Source organism: Planococcus citri, chromosome 4 (assembly GCF_950023065.1).
Source record: "Planococcus citri chromosome 4, ihPlaCitr1.1, whole genome shotgun sequence".
NCBI classification, from domain to species: domain Eukaryota; kingdom Metazoa; phylum Arthropoda; class Insecta; order Hemiptera; family Pseudococcidae; genus Planococcus; species Planococcus citri.
In genome coordinates this window covers 71216022-71236058 of record NC_088680.1, presented here as the reverse complement: position 1 = coordinate 71236058, position 20037 = coordinate 71216022, and the positions used below count along the sequence as shown (strand labels likewise).

General features: G+C 36.5%; 1 protein-coding gene across 2 annotated transcripts in view; it reads left to right on the top strand.

Annotated features, from left to right (window-relative positions):
* Sam-S (S-adenosylmethionine Synthetase) overlaps positions 1 to 20037 on the top strand; it is a 60538-nt gene that overhangs the window by 16672 nt on the left and 23829 nt on the right. Inside the window, exon 4 of one of the 2 annotated variants that reach the window (XM_065364492.1) lies at positions 2240 to 2352. The exons of the other annotated variant lie outside the window; for it this stretch is intronic. Coding sequence (XP_065220564.1) covers positions 2240 to 2352 — 113 coding nt within the window. The remainder of the gene's footprint in view (positions 1 to 2239; positions 2353 to 20037) is intronic. 2 annotated transcript variants of the gene reach the window in all.

Genomic DNA, 20037 nt, shown 5'->3' with positions numbered 1-20037 from the left:
TGGAGGCTCCAGAGGGACCTGAATCACCCTAAATTGACTCAGTATGTTGAAATTAGGGTATCAAATAAATTTAAACGTTTTACCAACTTTATTGGATACAATTTTTTGGAAAATTCAATATTGAAAAATCTGCTGGTGTGCTGGAGGCTCCAGAACTAGCTTTGAAACAATTTTCAATCCATTCAGAGGGTAAAAAATACACGCGAGACTTAATTTTGGACAATTTTTGTAAAATTTTCTAAAAATCTGGAATTCCAAAATTTTGTCTGGAGGCTCCAGAGGGACCTGAATCACCCTAAATTGACTCAGTATATTAAAATTAGGGTATCAAATAAATTTCAACGTTTTACCAACTTCAATGGGTAAAATTTTTTGGAAAATTCAATATCGAAAAACCTGCTGGAGGCTCCAGAACTGCTCAAAATGATTCGAAACCGTTTTCAATGGATTTCGAGGGTCGAAAATAGGGGTGAACTTTTGTTTGGCAAACTTCGAAACAAAAAGAGAACTTTTTTGGCATGCGAGACAAAAATCAATGCTTTTTGGACGTTTTTGCAAAAAAATGAAAATTTCTGATCAATTTTGGCAAAAATTACGACCATATGATTCTATCAGAAAAATTACTCGCTGACAATTTTGACAAAAAACGGAAAATTTTTGACAATTTTGACAAAAGCACTTGGCAATAAGAGGATTGTTCGACAATTTTGGAAAAAATTGGCCCTTTGATAATTTTAATTTTGACAAAAATGGACACACTCACTTGGGCAAATTTGGCAGAAACAAAAATAATATCAAAAGCATTCGGATGTTTGCAAAAGATCGATTTTTTGATCATACTCCATTTTGAATCGAGTATTGTTTTGGAAATCCCAATTTTATACCGGTGATAGAAAACTCGATTCTGTTCGAATGTCACTTATTCGTGTTCTTTCGAGAAGGATTGCCCAAGAATTTCAAAAAAGAAAACCATATTCAGGAATGTCGCGGTCGGCCTTCGGTAATCCACGCTTATCGCGCGGTAAATCGTATGGTTTGGCGGGTGAGGGCAAAGCAGCAACGTCGGATAAAGCCGGATACTACGAGTAAAGCTGTTCAATCTCGCCCTGTCAAAAAAGTAATCCGTAATCCCGTTCCGGTATCGCGTAGTATACAAAGAGACCAAGTAGAAATAGTTGCCGAAGAGAGCAAGAGGTGGGGGAGGGGAGGAGGAGAGGACTGAGCTGTGAGCTGAGCGGAGGTGTCATTAAATCAATCGATCGTGCTTCACGTTTGAAGAATCGTTGCGTAATACCTGCGTTTAGATAATGCGTAGCCTTTACCATACGGTACAATGAGGTAGAGGAGAGAAGAGGCAGCGAGCGAGTGAGTGCACAACCGACTGACAAATTTTTCACTGGCGCTGATGGGTTTTTGCCTCGGCGATTCGGCTCAAACGTTGAATAGGGTGTGCGAGAAACTGCTGAAGGCGAACGAACGCGAACGACGCTCCAAAAGCAAAGGGTGGAATTGGGCGCAAACTACATAGATGCCAAGGCGAGGGGCGAGATTGTCATTCTGCAGATGATTAATGGATATCTTTGTCGCGGTTGACTCGCGTACTACTATAAGCCGATCAATTTTCTAACGCTTGTACGTACGTATGTATAAAGAAAGGTGGAAAGGTACATGGTAGTACAGCACGACCCAGGCGAGCGATGTGGCGACGTAGGTATTGCGCTACAAGAGAGAGAAGAAAATGCCAAAATGGCGCTTGAAGATTTATCAGCGACGACGTATGCAGCTGCAGCTGCAACTGCAACTGCATCTCGAATGATTATGTATGATTTCACTGGCGGTCGCAGGCGAAAGGGGATTCGGATTGAGATTCGGATTGGGAAGCTTGAGAGAAACGTGCTGGTCGGTGTGTTGGTTGTTACATTGCATTGAATCGGGGCCAAAATTTTACTCATTCGTAGACGTAGGTACATTACTCTTCTCATACGTACTTGTGTGTATAGGTAAAGAAAGGTACATACTCGTATATCGGTTAGTGTGACATGACAAGTCGTGCACTTAACACGATGGAAGCGCCGCAGAAGCAGCCATCAGTGTGAGGCTGGGATGGGTTGGGTTGGGCTGGGGGGGGGGGCAGTGAGTAACAATCGGACGTGACGCGACACGACGTCGTTGGCGTCGATTCGCTATATTTACCATAATAAATTACGTATATACACACGAAATATTTTTACCTGTTTAGGTCTGGATTACAAGACGTGCACTGTGCTAGTAGCTATGGACAGCCAATCGCTCCATATAGCGCAGGGTGTACACATTAATAGAGACGAAGAATCCATTGGGGCGGGGGATCAGGTACACCTTATTACGATTTTGTTTTCTTTTAAAAATTACTACCTGCTATTTTTTTTTTACTACAATTTGGGACGCGACGCGCTTGTGCCACCGAATGAAATGGGATTTGTGGCACCTGCGCTCGGCATCTTAATACCGCCTGATTTTTTTTTTACTTTAAAATTAATTTTTTTGGGTTACTCGTATTTTTAAAACACGAGAGAATAAGCGAAGCATCCGAGCAAATATATGGGGCTCCTCATCAGATATGTATGGGGCTATTAAGCATGCTGATTGCCGAATTTTGAACCCATTGCATGTGATTCCATGTAGTGTTACCATCCTTAAGATATATGCTAAACTATATATTGCGGGATTCATCTATACAACATACTCGTATAGGGAACTGTTCATCATCCTCACTTCGGTAAGGATGGAATTGGACAGTTTGAGCATGTTAATAAAATTTTTGTGTGTATAACCACACTCTGAGGACTGGAGAAGATGAACAAGATGTGCGAAACGATTGATTATAAGCTTTCACTGCTGCCATTGCATTCGGGGTTTGCTTGATCCATTATATTATTATCGATACGATCCGGTGGGATATTTTCAATAAGTTATCCTATATAAAACGCTTGCCAATTATGTATAAGATGAGGATAAATGATGGCTTTTATTGATCTAGATTGCTATTTGATCAATTTATAATAATAGGTACGAATTCGAGTCATTGACAAATCGAAAAAAAAATAATCATTCGTTTTAATTTATTCTATACTCTTGTCGTTGATTTTGTCACAATGATTAGTGATCGAAGAGCAAGTCGTGCCGAAATCACTGATTTAACGAGTTTAAATGGATGATTCATTCGATGATCTTCTTATCAATTATTGGTTGTGAATGTTGTGATGGTTACTCAAGATATTATCAGATGAATGGTCTTCTGGAACGATATCCATCAAACATTGCCTTAAAATTCACCTCAAAAATGAGTGGTTAGGTCTTGGAGAGTCTGTTCGACGATTTTCTTATCGATTTTTGGAATAATTTTTTCAACTTTCTTCCTTTTTTTCCAGCTCATTTACCATAAGAAATTTACGCACACGAATAGAACATTGTTTGCGTCATCTTACCCCTTTTAATATTGATCGTATAAACGCGGAAATAATATTTTAAACTTGTCAATTTTTTACTCGTGTTTGCGGGTTAAGCTCGAGACACTTTATTCATAATATTCCGAAATAATCTTAGGAAGTAGATTTTTATACCAGGTAGAATAGGCAGACTGTACTGAAGATACTTCCAGTATCAGGATTGGGTAAAATTTCGAGAAATATTCGAATTCGAATCAGCTTATTTATGTGATTTGGCAGAAAATGCTGCAAATCGATCCTCGTTTGCCTTTGAATACACAGTATAATGCCTAATTTTTTTCAAAAATTTCTCAATAATCTCACTTTGTTACCAAACACTGCAAAAAAGCCTTGCTTTGCTAAAATTGTCAAATGCCCCTGTCCTCGGATTTTTGATTTTTTGATTGAACTTTGTTGGGTACCTCTAAAAAAAATTGTAGACCCAAAAATTTGCCCCCCCCCCACCCCACAAACTCAATTTTGGGGCACTGTACTCGCCAAATGGGGCCCTTGGAAGGATCCGACTGTAAATTCAACTTCATATTCGTGTTCAGGGGGTTCGATTTATATGAAAACGACACCCATATTGCCAACATTTTTCAGACCCAAAATTGGGTGGGAAGGTGCCCATGGGCCCAAAATGAGCTTTTAGAGGAATTGTTGCATCTTCTACAGTTTTTCAAGGTTCACGTGCAAAGCTTCAGAATTTCATTACGAGTATTTTTGAAATTGGCGGTGCTATTATGACACAAAAAGCACATTTTGAAGAGTTTTTTGAGTTTTTGAAGATGACCCACCTGGAGAAAAAATTTGAAAAAATTTCCAAAAATAGTACATACTTACCTGAACATATTTTCAGAAGAAAAAAAATGTTGGGCACAAGAATTAGGTTCGGAGATATGGCGGTTTCAAATTTTCTTTTGTTAATATCCCCCCCCCCCCGGGACCGAAAAATTTCTAAAAAATTCATGTGGATAGACCCATGCTTCCTGTACATATTTTGGGTAAAATCGAAATTTTTTATTCAAAACTCATTGAAGTGCGATTTTTTTTTTACGAAAAACGTGTTTTTTCGTCATTGTGGACAAGGGGGAGGGGTGGGGGCAAATTTTTGGGTCTACAATTTTTTTTAGAGGTACCCAACAATGTTCAATCAAGAAATCAAAAATCCGAGGATAGGGGCATTTCACCTACCTTATCCGAGAATACCCTTTGCCTTTTGTCAAAAATTTGTAAAAAATCTCGTTTTTTGTAAAAATCGATGAAAATTTTCGTTTTTTACCAAATTTTTCAAAAATTTTACTTTTTCCTAGAAACACTAAAAATTGCCAAAAAGTTTCACGTTTTGCTGAAAATTACTGAAAATTGTCGTTTTTTGCTTAAAAATTTCAAAAAGTCTCAATTTTTCCCCTAAAGTTGCTTCCAAATCTCACTTTTTTGACAAAAGCTCTGCCCTTTATTGAAATTGAAAAGGTCCACTTTACTGAAAAAAGGCTGCTTTTATTTACCTCACTGAAGAAACTTGTAATGGCGAACTCGTGGGCATCAGTGAGAAAATATCTGGGTCTGATGTGGAAGCTTTTTCTACTTATGTTACTATGAAATCGAAACCCTTGGTCTGAATCCAGCCAGCTACCAGATTTCTTGACATCGGGGTCAACGTCCTCCTTCGATAGGACCTCCGACAACATGTTGAAATGTATGTACACTTGTAATTTCGGCGGTTCACAAAGGTTATCAGCACTGCTGTGGCCGTGGTTGTGAAAGAACAGATTTGAAGTTATCAGTAAAGTGCGAATACTGATTGTATTGATTGCGATGAAGATGAATGGCGGAGCACAGCTCGTCTAAGATGATACGATAAAAATGAATTTCCAAGCCAACTTTAGCTATTGTTGATTGAAAACCTGACGGTTCGTGCCTGGTAATGGTGTTGTGGTCTTTTGGTTCACTCTCGATGAGGGTGCCAATGCCAGCGTTGAAGTGCCTAGCCAGGGATGCGGCGGCGGCGATCACTTAGAGACGAATAATTGTTTAGACTGCGTTCGTTGTGCAGAGTCATAACAATGGAAGACCAAGTTGTAGGGCACCTCATTCGATGGGGCGTGCTCGTTATCGAAATTTTAATTGAAGAATTAAAAAAATAGGTACACATACACAATACCTACACATGTTAATGATTGCGAAGAAAGAAAACAGTAGTGATATCGCGTTACTTAGAACACCGCCGCCGTCACCGCCACCATCGTCGTCGTCACCACCGGACATAATCGCCGATATCGATTGATAAGAAGTGAAAAGAATTACGAAAAAAGAATGGCCAGACGTTGGCACTTGGCAGCGTTGCATTCGAGTGTTTTCTTATCGCGGTCTCGTGAGGATTACATTGAAAAATTTGCAAGTCGCTGATTAAAAACTATAATACAGGTGGTTATTGCTATTGGTCGCCGTTCGCCGACCACCGTGATCAGGATTCAAATAGCATGGTACATCTACACAATAATTACGATGTGTTCGGTGTTGAGATGTGAGGTTGACAGTGCCGATGAAAATATTGATAGACGACGACTGTGACGTCGGTTTTTCTCAACAGGATTCGAATGAAATTAGACAATACTCGAAAGTGAATAGTGAATACGTCATCGTAGACTTATCATATCACCGGAAATTGCGTAAGTCCGCCGAAAACCCACCAACACCAACACGATAGGTAGGTATTTCTTTCCTATACGTATAGGTTTCCATTTGAGCGTGATGGTGTTGACTTTGGACTTGTGGTATGAGTAATACGTGGAAGTTTCCTGATGTTCGAGTGTCGATTGAAGTACATACAGGGTGTTTCGACGTTGCGACGTTTTATTTCATTTCGTATCGTTGAGCTTTGATACTCGAGTTCGAGTCTACAGAATAGGTATACGATTGTCGAGTGTGTGTGTTTTCGAAATGAATTCCTATGTATGGTCTTCTTATCAGGTGCTAGAATTTGAAAACGCGATTATTTTGCCTTGTCTGACGGATATGCTCGTGAATTTGAGCGATTCCTATGATGTGTCGTGGGGGGGGGGGCTCTTGAGACTGAAACTTTTTCAGTTTTTTTTCGCCAGATTTTTCCAACTTTTACGTCAGATCCCCCCTCTGGGATTTTTCCAGCTAATTAGCCGGATGCTTTGGGTTACAAAAACCTCCGGATAGTGGTCACTTTTTTTTGAAGATTTGTCGTGTAAAAAAAAAAAGTGCAAAATTTTAGGAATGATCAATATTTTTCATGAAAATTCTTCAGAATCATCATTTAAAAATCACCTGTCAGAATTTCACGTGCTAAAGTGCGTTTTTCGATTTTTGGTGAATTTTTGAAAATCAGGTCAAAAATGAGGAAAAAAATCAAAATTTTACCAAACTGACCAAGAAAGCTGAAATTTGGTATATATCCTATTTTCGACACGTCAAATCGATTGGAAACTGTTTCAACCCGTTTTGAGCAGTTCTGGAGCCTCCAGCAGATTTTTGAAACTCAAAATTTCCTCAAAATGGAGATAGAAAGCTGAAATTCATTCTGCGAACTAATTTCAATACGCTACGAAGTCGACTGCAGGTGGATTTCAAGTCGTTTTGAAGTCTCCAGCGACTTTTTGAAAATTACTGGAGTCGCCAGATTTTTGAAACTTGAAATTCCCCCAACATTTTATCCAATGGAGTTAGCTAGCTGAAATTTACTTCGCAAACTAATTTCAATACGATATGAAGTCGACTGCACGGTGGTTTCAAATGGTTTCGAAGCTTCCAGGTACCTACTTTTTGGACATTTCTATTCTCCAAAAAACGCCGTACAATAACCTTTCAGAAAGTCGCTGGAGGCTCCAAAACTACTTTAAACCCACCAGCAGTCGACTTGTAGCATATTGAAATTAGTTTACAGAATTAATTTCGGTTTTTCATCTCCATTTGAAGTTTCAAAAATCTACTGGAGGCTCCAGTAATTTTCAAAAAGTCGCTGGAGGCTCCATAACGACTTGAAAATCCACCTGCAGTTGATTTCGTAGCATAATGAAATAGTTTGCAGAATGAATTTCGGCTTTCCAATTCCATTTGATGAAATTTTGTTGGAATTTCAAGTTTCAAAAGTCTGCTGGAGGCTCCAGAACTACTCAAAACGGGTTGAAACAGCTTCCAATCGATTTGGCGTGTCGAAAATAGGGTATATGCCAAATTTCAGTTTTCTTGGTCAATTTGGTAACATTTTGATTTTTTCCCTTATTTTTGGCCTAAATTGGATTTTCAAAAATTCACCAAAAATCGAAAAACGCACTTAAGCACTTGAAATTTTGACAGATGATGAATTTTTGCCTGATCTTCCGATCTACCTTTGTTCGGTTTGAAAAATTTCGTGCAAATTTTATGTTAGAAGGCAAAATCTGCGATTTCGGCTGACCTGTCAATCTAAATGGTCACCATTTTATTAGTAGGACCACCTTTTTTTAGGACAAGGGTTAGAAATGTTCCTTATAGGACTCCTCCTTTAAGAAAAAAGTTGTCCCGGAGGATCGAACGGGAGGGGTGCAATAGATCCTTATGCGGGCTCCCCGACTAACATAAGGTTATATACTTTGCTCTCATTTCTCAAAATTTTGATCACTTTTTCTCAAATTTTTGGTCACTTTTTTTGCTATTTTTCAGTCACTTAAGTCACTAAAAAAAAAAAAAAATGAAAAATAGTGGATTTCACGCCTGTTTTTATCGGTTGTTCTGCTGGCCAAGTGAGCTCTCTTGGGACTTGCACGAGGAAAATCTTCGGCCTTGATAGCCGTCATCGTCATCAACGATTTCTCAAAATCACACAATAAAGAATCGAGACACGATCGGTGCCCTGTGGCGCATGCCGCACTCCTCCTGATACTCGTATACTGATTACTGATGGAATCGAATAGCCATTATCGTTTGGTTCAATTTAACAAAATTTACCAGTTTGCCAAACGTCATAAATTAGCGTCTAATTTTCTTTCAATTTGGGTAAAAAGTGGTCGAGCTGCTTGCCCACCGCGCTAGTTCAATTGCGCTAATAAAAATTAACGACTCGACGAACGACGTAGATCAATCTGACACGACACTTAATGAACGAGTCTGGCGATCGCCTATCGGCTTCGAGCAGAAAGATGAAAAACGAAAAATCTCGTTGCACTTCGAGCCGAGCGTTATTTTGAGAAATAATCGTTTGATTAGCTCGACTGTGGACTCTGGTAACTAAATACGTATAGTATTTTTATACTCATCATCATCACCATCATCATTGTGGTCGTTGCTGCGCTGCAGGCAAACCGCTAATATGGCCCGCTAAAAAATTGATTGAATTAACTAGCGAGTGATAGACGACGAACTGGTTGGAAAATTTGTAATTTTTTTTAATGACCTTGGCGGTTGCATTTGGATTGCGTCTGCTATGTGATGGTTGATGGTGCAGAGAAGTGGCCATAAAAAAGCGAGTAACTAAGAGAAGAGAACATTGTATGAACGCAGCGAGGGGTCCGGTGAATCTCACCTTGGTCATCGATCGGCGTTCGGCTGCGACCGCAGCAGCCGGAGTCAGAGTACATAGGGATCAATTAATACGCGGATGGAGCAGGAGCAGGAGCAGAATAGACTCGCAATTCTTCGGCAACGCCGAATAATAAATCTGCGTCGCATAATATGTACTCGTACGAAGAGTGTATAAGTATAGTAATCCGCTCCACCGCGCCGTAATAATACATATACTTACTCGTATAGTAGTAATTAACCAGCACGACGATTCGGTCTTGCACTCGCAGAACTGGGAACGCGAACCATGCGAGCGATTTATTGACCTTTGGGGCACACGCAAATTAATCGTTTCGAATCGTTTAAACTTTCAACTGGTCTTATCGACACTTATGAGATCCGCGCACGCGCGCACCAGAAGCCAGCTCGTGCGCGTCAATTACATACATTTATGCGCGTCTGTGCTTCTGTGGTGTCTTACAGTATCTTAAACTCGCCGATAAATTAGAAAAAAAAAAAAAAAACGGCCATTGGGTCCGGGTCCGGGTCTTGGTCTCGGTCCCTTCGCCGTAGTACGGTGACCTATACGAGACTCGGTACGAAATTGATTTATAAATAAATTGACTCCGCCGAGATCGGTTTCTGGCAATTTATTTGACATAAATATAAATTACTAACAATCTGCGGTGCAGTATTTTTCCAATGTTAGATCAACTGACTAAATGGCTGGTTGGTTCAGTACTGCTTGCTGCAGCGTATCTATCTATGGAGGAAATTCAATACCAGTCGACGTCGTCGTCGTAGTGGTCACTGTTAAGCCGAATGGTCTGAATTATTCGCCAAGTTCTCACTGGTGTCGAGTAATGTGGAGATGGTGTGATTATTTTCAATCTAGGACAAATTCGACGTGAAGTAATAGGTCATTTTTCGAATTCCTCGTCTTTAGAGATAGAGCTATTGCAGAATTTCAATCAAATTGGTCGCTAAAATCATTTCTTCAAATGCTTTTGAAAAAGGTTCCAGTAAGTCAAATCAGCCCTTGAAAGCTTCCCAAACAAAACTAAAAAGGGAACCTCTTGAGGTGTCCGTCTCCGATTTGAACGGGACCGCGATTTTTGGAAAGAGCATGTTCTAAAACCCCCAAATCCAAATTTTCAGCTGCCCAAGTTCATTTTTCGATTTTTGGCGAATTCTTGAAAATCCAAAATTGACTTATTTTGGTGATTTATGCTTTTTTTGAAAGTTCGTACTTGATCAGTAAAAATGTTCAAAATATGTCCGAAAGCTGATATTAACCCCCCAAATATAAATTTTGCCATTTCCAGCCATTCTGGAGCCTCCAGGGCTATTTTTCAATTTCTCCAGAATTTTGAATTTGCTCCAAAAGGCGCGAATATGAAGCTTGGCAGCTAAAAATCGAGTTGTGTGTTATACTCGATCTGTCTAATGAGTTTATCCACATTTGAGTCGATTTTGGAAGGGACACCTCCAGAGTGGTTTTTTGACCAGCTTTTTTCATAATAAGAAATCCAAAAAAATCAAAATTCTACCGTTTGCGAAGAAATTTTTGAAATTTGCGCGAATCGCTGTATTTCGAACACAACAAACCCCCTGAGGCCGAGTTCCGCCATTTCCAGCCATTTTGGAGCCTCCAGTGCGATTTTTCAATTTCTCCAGAATTTTCAATTTGCTCCAGAAGGCGTGAATATGAAGTTGTTGAGCAGCTAAAAATCGAGTTGTGTGTTATACTCGACCTGTTTAACGAATTTATCCACATTTGAGCCGATTCTGGAGCGGACACCTCAAGAGTGGGTTTTTGACCAGCTTTTTTTCAAAATAAAAATATTCAAAAATCAAAAATTTCTCGTTTGCGAAAATTTTCTTTGAAATTTGTGCGAATTACTGTATTTTGTCATTAATTAACCACACGAGAGCGAATTTCGCCATTTCCAGCCTGTCTTGGACCTCCCTTTGAAAAATTTGATATTTTTGTTATGAAAAAAGCTGATCAAAAACCCACTCTTGAGGTGTCCCCTCCAGAATCGGCTCAAATGTGAATAAATTCGTTAAACAGTTCGAGTATAACACACAACTCGATTTTTAGCTGCCCAACTTCATATTCACGTCTTCTGGAGCAAATTGAAAATTCTGGAGAAATTGAAAAATCGCACTGGAGGCTCCAGAATGGCTGGAAATGGCGAAATTTGGATTTGGGGGGGTTAATATCAGTTTTAGGACATATTTTTAACATATTTACTGATCAAGTACGAACTTTTTAAAAAAAGCATAAATCACCAAAATAGTCAATTTTGGATTTTCAAAAATTCGCCAAAAATCGAAAAATGAACTTGGGCAGCTGAAAATTTGGATTTGGGGGTTTTAGAACATGCTCTTTCCAAAAATCGCAGTCCCGTTCAAATCGGATGCGGACACCTCAAGAGGTTCCCTCGTAAGCCCTAAAAGTCGACCTGGATGAGAACAAATTTTAACCAAAATTTCGACTCTTCACTCAATTATTTTGGGGGAATGGGGGCCAAAAATTGCTTTTTTAGTCAATTTTTTGATTTTTCGCAAAATCCTAATAGTGAGGAAAGAGATCTTAATAATATGTATTTTTTTTTTCAAATCGTTTTGGGTGATTTTTTGCATTTTTTTTTTGCTAAAATTGTCAAAAATTCTAGCTTCATCAATAATTATTAGAAATTGAAAAAAAAATCTCGTTCTTTAGCAAAATGACTAAAAGTTGTGGTTTTTAAGTTTTTTGTGAAAAATTCCAAAATTATGTCCTTTTTCCAAAAAATTGCCGTTTTTTCATGAAAATTCCACAAAGATGTATTTCTTTCAAAAGATTGTCCCTATTATTAAATTTGCACAGTGGCGCCCAGAATGTGGCTGATTCCTGAGACAATGTGGTGAAAAAAAATCACATTTTTGGATTGAGAAATGAGTTGTGAAAAGCGATCAAAAAGATATAACCGGGCGTAAAGATGAACTTTGTGGCTATATTTCCTCGCAATCGAAAATAGAAATTATGTAATAGTTAGTGAGAACAGGCTGTACTCGTATTAGCGATATAGTGGTCATTTTTTTGAGAAGATGTTTTGTGGACTGCATTACCTCGTATCTCGTAGGTACTAAATACTAATGTACGAGTTTGTACGGGTGATGGACGTCATCGTCGTAGGAATAAAAACTCGTTGGTCGGTGGTGGCTATGGCTGTCTCATTCTTACGGGTTCCATGCGGCGAGGCACGATGCCGAAGACGTAGGACTAGGAATAGAAATCTGCTCCGTACAAGGTCGCAGCTTCAATTTTTCACCATCTCGGTCATTTACACTGGTCGTCGTCGTCGTAGTCGTAGGTATCGGATCAGATCGCGTTTCCAAGGGCCGACCTCGCCCGTAACTTCGCACCTGTAATAAAAGTAAATTCGACTGCGATGACGACGATGATGATGATGATGGAGGATAAAAAAAAATGCTCTAAAAATAGGTACACTTCTCTACCTGATGATGGTTGTACGAGCGCGAATTTTTTTGCTGCGGTACCTCGCGCAGGCGATAATTCTATAGGTCGCCTGGTCGGCATATCGGCATCGGCACTCCTTCGCTTCTATTCTGGCTCATAAGCGCGAGTAAATTACATTACGTACGTCTACGTATCGTCTAGAAAAGAAAAAGAAAAAAATTCGCGAGAACCTTGGCAGCAGAAGTGCGATGACCCGCGTCGAACGCGCCGCGTCGCGGCCACGCCGCACCATGTGCGAAATACGAGTACGAGTACGAATCGCCAAATGTAGTGTAATAATTCGTAGAATTTTTTTCGCCATTCGCCATTCGCCATCTTTCTCTAGCAACTAATGAACCGGCTGATCTTTCCGATCGTTTATGCGCAACGTTCGCGTTCGCGTGCGCGTGCATGTTCCACCATGTCCTCCTCTGACTCGGTGTCACTCGAGTCGAGCTTTTTTCACGCCCTTTTTTGGCGAAAAATTCGCCGAATTTGGCCCGTCGTCGGCACTGATGCCAAAAACATTTCGGAAGCACTCTTCAAAATTCAACTCGATCTGCTCTCGAATTCGCCGAACCTACTCTGCATGTAATCAGTCCCCCCTGCTATCTGTCTTTCACTTGTGTAATCGAAAGTTTTGATTCGATGTTGTGATTTTCACTTGATAACTCATTGGGTGTATCGTATCGATGACATGAATTGAATGCGCAAAAAAAAACTTGATAAGCTTGATAGAAAAAGCATGCAAAAATACGTCACCAGTCCCAATCACAGGTATTGATGAAGTTCATTTCCCCAATTGTTGCGAATTTTTGAATTTGTAGGGGCCAAAAAATGACGATGAATCAAAAAATATCACTGATAATTGACGTAGAAAGCTGAAATTTAGTGCCCCCCCACTCTTCGACTGGAAATGATTTCGAACTGTTTTGAGCAGTTCTGGAGCCTGCTTCCAGCAAATTTTCGAAAATTGAAATTTCCACCTAAATTCTATCCGATGTCCAATGACTTTAAATAGATGTTAGAAAGTTCTATTTTTACTAAAATTGTAATAAAGTTGTAATTTTTGTCAAAATTGTATAAAATTCTTAATTTTGGTCAAAAATGTCAAAAAATCCTCACTTTTTCCAAAAAAATCATGCTTTATCAAAATTGCCAAAAAATTCCAGTTTTTTGCAAAAATTGTTGAAAAGTCTTAATTTTGATCAAAATTATCCAAAACTTGTTATTTTTCAAGCAAAATTGTCAAAAAATCCTCTTTTTTTTCAAAAAATTCAGGATTTATTACAATATTCAAGTAAAATTCCTGTTTTTTGTCAGAATGATGAAATTTTCTTCAAAATTATTCAAAAGTTGTAATTTTGGTCAAAATTGTCAAGAAATCTTCACTTTTTCCAAAAAAATCGTGCTTTATCAAAATTGCCAAAAAATTCCTGTTTTTTGCTAAAATTGTTGCAAAGTCTTAATTTTGATCAAAATTATCCAAAAATTGTCATTTTTGTCAAAATTCATATTTTCAAGCAAAATTGTCAAAAAATCCTAATTTTTTCAAAAAAATCAGGTTTTATTACAATCTTTCTGTTTTTTGTCAGAATGGTAAAATTTTCGTCAAAATTAGTCTAAAGTTGTAATTTTTGTCAAAATTGTATAAAATTCTTAATTTTGGTCAAAATTGTCAAGAAATCTTCACTTTTTCCAAAAAAAAACATGCTTTATCAAAATTGCCAAAAAATTCCTGTTTTTTGCAAAAATTGTTGCAAAATCTTAATTTTGATCAAAATTATCCAAAAATTGTCATTTTTGTCAAAATTCTCATTTTCAAGCATAATTGTCAAAAAATCCAAAAAAATCAGGTTTTATTACAATCTTCCTGTTTTTTGTCAGAATGGTGAAATTTTCATCAAAATTAGTCTAAAGTTGTAATTTTGGTCAAAAATGTCAAAAAATCCTCACTTTTTCCAAAAAAATCATGCTTTATCAAAATTGCCAAAAAATTCCTGTTTTTTGCGAAAATTGTTGCAAAGTCTTAATTTTGATCAAAATTATCCAAAACTTGTCATTTTTCAAGCAAAATTGTCAAAAAATCCTCTTTTTTTTCAAAAAAGTCAGGATTCAATACAATATTCAAGTAAAATTCCTGTTTTTTGTCAGAATGATGAAATTTTCTTCAAAATTATTCAAAAGTTGTAATTTTGGTCAAAATTGTCAAGAAATCTTCACTTTTTCCAAAAAAATCGTGCTTTATCAAAATTGCCAAAAAATTCCTGTTTTTTGCTAAAATTGTTGCAAAGTCTTAATTTTGATCAAAATTATCCAAAAATTGTCATTTTTGTCAAAATTCATATTTTCAAGCAAAATTGTCAAAAAATCCTAATTTTTTCAAAAAAATCAGGTTTTATTACAATCTTTCTGTTTTTTGTCAGAATGGTAAAATTTTCGTCAAAATTAGTCTAAAGTTGTAATTTTTGTCAAAATTGTATAAAATTCTTAATTTTGGTCAAAATTGTCAAGAAATCTTCACTTTTTCCAAAAAAAAACATGCTTTATCAAAATTGCCAAAAAATTCCTGTTTTTTGCAAAAATTGTTGCAAAATCTTAATTTTGATCAAAATTATCCAAAAATTGTCATTTTTGTCAAAATTCTCATTTTCAAGCATAATTGTCAAAAAATCCAAAAAAATCAGGTTTTATTACAATCTTCCTGTTTTTTGTCAGAATGGTGAAATTTTCATCAAAATTAGTCTAAAGTTGTAATTTTGGTCAAAAATGTCAAAAAATCCTCACTTTTTCCAAAAAAATCATGCTTTATCAAAATTGCCAAAAAATTCCTGTTTTTTGCGAAAATTGTTGCAAAGTCTTAATTTTGATCAAAATTATCCAAAACTTGTCATTTTTCAAGCAAAATTGTCAAAAAATCCTCTTTTTTTTCAAAAAAGTCAGGATTCAATACAATATTCAAGTAAAATTCCTGTTTTTTGTCAGAATGATGAAATTTTCTTCAAAATTATTCAAAAGTTGTAATTTTTGTCAAAATTGTATAAAATTCTTAATTTTGGTCAAAATTGTCAAGAAATCTTCACTTTTTCCAAAAAAATCATGCTTTATCAAAATTTCCAAAAAAATTCCTGTTTTTTGCAAAAATTGTTGCAAAGTCTTAATTTTGATCAAAATTATCCAAAAATTGTTATTTTTGTCAAAATTCTTATTTTTAAGAAAAATTGTCAAAAAATCTCCATTTTTTCAGAAAAATCAGGTTTTGTTACAATCTCCAAGTAAAATTCCTGTTTTTTGTCAAAATGGTAAAATTTCCGTCAAAATTATTCTAAAGTTGTAATTTTTGTCAAAATTGTCTAAAATTCTTATTTTATTTAAAAATTGGTTACAAATCTTCATTTTTTTCATAAAAGTAATGTTTTATCAAAATAGTCTAGGAAAATTGCTGTTTTTATGCCAGAATTGTTGAAAAACCAACGTCAAAATTATCTAAATAAAGTATTAATTTTCTTCAAAATTGTTCAAAAGTATCAACTTTTGTCAAAATTGTCCAAAACTTCCAAAAGTAGGTATTAATTTTCTTCAAAATAAGTATCCAAAAAAAAATTCGTCAAAATCCTCACGGTTTTCAAAAAAATCACGTTTTTGGCAAAATTGTTAGAATTTCGTCAGAATTATCCAAAAGGTGTTATTTTTGTTAGAATTGTCCAAAATTCTTTATTTCCAAAAAAAATTGTCGACAAATAAAAGTCATGTTTCAAGTCAGAATTGCCGAGTAAAATTCATGTTTTTTGCCAAAATTGTTGAAAAATCTTAATTTTTGTTGAAATTATCCAAAAGTACATAATTTTCTTCAAAATTATTCTAAAATATTCGTTTTTGTCAAAATTGTCTCACTTTTTTCAAAAAAGTCATATTTTATCAAAATTGCCAAAAAAAATTCCTCGTTAAAACGTTTTAATTTTCGTCGAAATTATCCAAAAGTTGTAATTTTTGTCGAATTGTCTAAAATAATTCTTATTTTCAAAAAAATGTTAACAAACTTTCACTTTTTTCAAAAAAGTCAGTTTTATCAAAATTGTCTAGTAGAATTCCTTTTTCTGCCAAAATCGTTAAAGCGTCTCAATTTTTGTAAAAATTGTCAAAAATTTTCATTTTCAGAAAAAATTGTCTACAAAATACTTACTTTTTTCAAAAAAACTCATTTGACAAGTAAAATTCCTGTTTTTGTGCCAAAATTGTAAAACGTCTTAATTTTTGTCGAAATCGTCGAAAAAGTCCTCATTTGTTTCAAAGAAGTCCTGTTTTACCAAAATTGCGAATTATAATTTCTTGTTTTTCGCCTGAGTTGTCAAAAACTTTTTGAAATTTCTGAAGAAAATTGAAAAATTGTTGAAGGCTCCAAAATAGCCCAAAACTAGCAGCTGTTTGGGCTGTTGATGTGTGGTAGTTGAATTTGAAAAATTATTCACATCGATTCACTTTTCAAAAAAAAAAAAAATGCATTATAAATTTTCAAAAAATTCAAAATTGAATTTATTACCAGAAATTCTGATTGCGGGGGTTTCAGGAATCAGGACATGCTCTTTACATCTAGCTTCATTGCGTTCGAATCGAGTATTCATGTCATGCTGTTCGACGAAGAAAACTGAAATTCTGCTATGCCAAGTCGGCTGGAGATGGTTTCAGGCCATTTTTGGAGCCTCTCATTTTTTTTTTTTTTTAGAAATTTTCATGTCCCCTCTACTTGAAAAAAAAGTTTATAAAATATATTGAAATGAGATTTAGCACCTATAAAATTACATTCGATGCAATTTATCGACCTGTTTGACCAATTCAAGCCAATTTTTCTAGAAAAAATGGACTTTAGCAGTTGAAATTTTGGTCGCGGAGATGTATTTTGTGATTATCTTTCGATTTCGCGTCGTCTGGTTCCATAATTTTTCAACTAGTTGAAATACTTACCTTTCGTGTCAACAGACCACATTTGCACTAAAAATCTCATCGTCGCGTCGGTCAACTCGTTCGATTTTTTTGTACACATTATAGAGTCATTTGAGAGATCCGAGTAACAATGTAATTCTGCTGACCCAGCAGTAGCGAGCTAAACTACTCGTATTACACGGAATTGTCGCTTTAATGTGAATTAGTACAATTAACTGCAACCGTTACATCGCCACCACAGCAGCTGTCGCGGTCGTCGATACTGCAAAATGGCATCAGCTACTCGTAAAAGCACCAGACGACAAAAAATGCAATCCGCAGAGCTATTTTCGCATCTTTTCTTATGCACTTATAAGTGGTCAATTGATTTCTCATTTATATACGATATAAATAGTGTGTTGGTCTTGGTTGGTCTGCTACGTAACGTTACTACACTTATTAACTTTATGTATAAAAAGCAAAGGACGACATGGAGAAGCAAGGCGCAAGAGGCGACGATAGATGGGGAAAGCAGCGCGGCGAAGGAACGTCCGTTCGTCGCGTCTACGTAGACGTACGCGTATAAGTTTCAATTTTAAACTTGTTCAGCGTTGTTTAATTAATACGATGAAGACTGGGTCGCCGCTGCTGCTATTTGTAAAAACCGCCGACTAATTAGAATTGATAAAACCACGTGCATGTGTGACCGACAGCAGCGAGAAAAAAGTCAAAAAAATTATACCAATATGAAATACACGCCGAGTATAGCTCTTTGAATGAAGGAGTTGGTTCGAATACCTAATTAAACCCGCGAGGGAGCTAATAAAAGAATATTTTCTTCAGCAAAGGATGTTCCGAATTAGTTCAGCCATGATTCTGAATCGATTTTGGGAAAAAGGTGCAGCAAATTAGCACATCGGTAGAATACTTTAACCAGTTTTCCAGACTTTGAATTTTTGCTCGTGGTTTTCTATCATTTTGACTCTATTTTCTTCGACCATCGTACTCGAATGGCGATTTTGAAAAGTACCAAGACAGTTGAATACTAAAATTTTGGTTTAAAATTGTATCATTTTGAGCTTATAGAAAGCCAATCTTTCTTCTGAGGGATTGATGAACCAGAATTTGTATCGTATCTCTCATCACTCGAGTCAGATAAGTTACTATTATGTTTTGTGGCTAAAACAAATTTTCAACTCTTCCTCTCGGTGTGTTATTCGAAGATAGAAAAAAAACCATGCACCATACAAAGTACATACCTACAATGAGGAAATATTTTTACAATTCATCGCGAACAATAAGCGCAGCAACATCATCAGCGCAGCGACGCGAACTAAGTATACGAAGCCTGACTGAGGTCATCTCATTCTCTGTGCTGTATTTCATAACGATGGATGGCTCTCGAGATGAATACAAATGTGAAATTTTTTCCGCGAAAAAATCAAAATATACTAAGTACCTAATAAAATAACAATAATAAATAAAGTATACATAGTGTCGCCAGTGATGGGACGTTTATTCGAGTACAAAAATTAAACAATAGTCGAAAACTTGGGCGAGGTCAAGGCGCGTTCGTTCGTTAAATGTATTTTTTTTTTCGGCGAATCGCCGTAATTCTCTTGCGGCACATTTTGCACATCGTCGTCCACGTCCATAATGTACAATAGCCAGAAAATGAGCTGTCGTATACTCGTATGTACGACTACGAATCGTGTATACTTTATATAAGTACGTAGTAACCTAACGTGGTAGTAATACATATGTTGGAAGACAATGTCGGCAATGATTGGCATCATAGAGATCTCAGAAAGGAACTGAGCGACAGAGCGAATGGCAGGCAGGGAGACGAGAGAGGTGTGTGAAATGAGAGACAAACGTATGTACACGTTGACCAAAAACCACATGTTATGATGGGATGGGTGTACTCTGTACTCGTGTACTGGCAATGGAAAGATGACGAGTATGATGATGTTGAGGTTTCGTATGCACACCTTTTCCTAATACATTTTACTTTGTTTTGAAAATCTGAGTGAATTTTATTCTAAATTTGACATAGGACCCATATAATATACGTAGATATACTTTTTTGACTTGCTGTATGGAAAACATTGAAAACATCGACTATTTTTCTGATTAAGGAATTTTTTCAACTCACTGAAAAATCGAAGTATATATTTCAATCTTTTTTTTGGGGGGGGGGGGGTTGAAGGCTCTGAAATCTTTGAAAATCACTATCTCTCCTCCTCCTCCTCCCATTGACTTTGAAACTGGATGGACGGTTGTGTGTTCAAAATTTTTTTAGAAACTACATACAAAAATTAGTCTAATTTTAAAAATTGATTTTCGAATGGAAAATATATACTTTGGATTGAAACTTGAGATTGAAAGACTTGAAGTGAATAGCAAAAAAAGGTGCTATGAAAGTTTTCTATTTCAAAATTCAAATGTTTTCAAATTTTTTTTAGCGTTGCATGATCTTTTTAGAACTGTAAAACTTGACGTAAAAACGAGCCGATTTTGAAAAAATGAATAATTCAGCGATGCTTTTGAGGTCACTTCCAAGATGTTCGTCATTTTATGACAATTAACAAAGAAAAAAAAATCACTTTTACCACCGTCACAGAATTTATT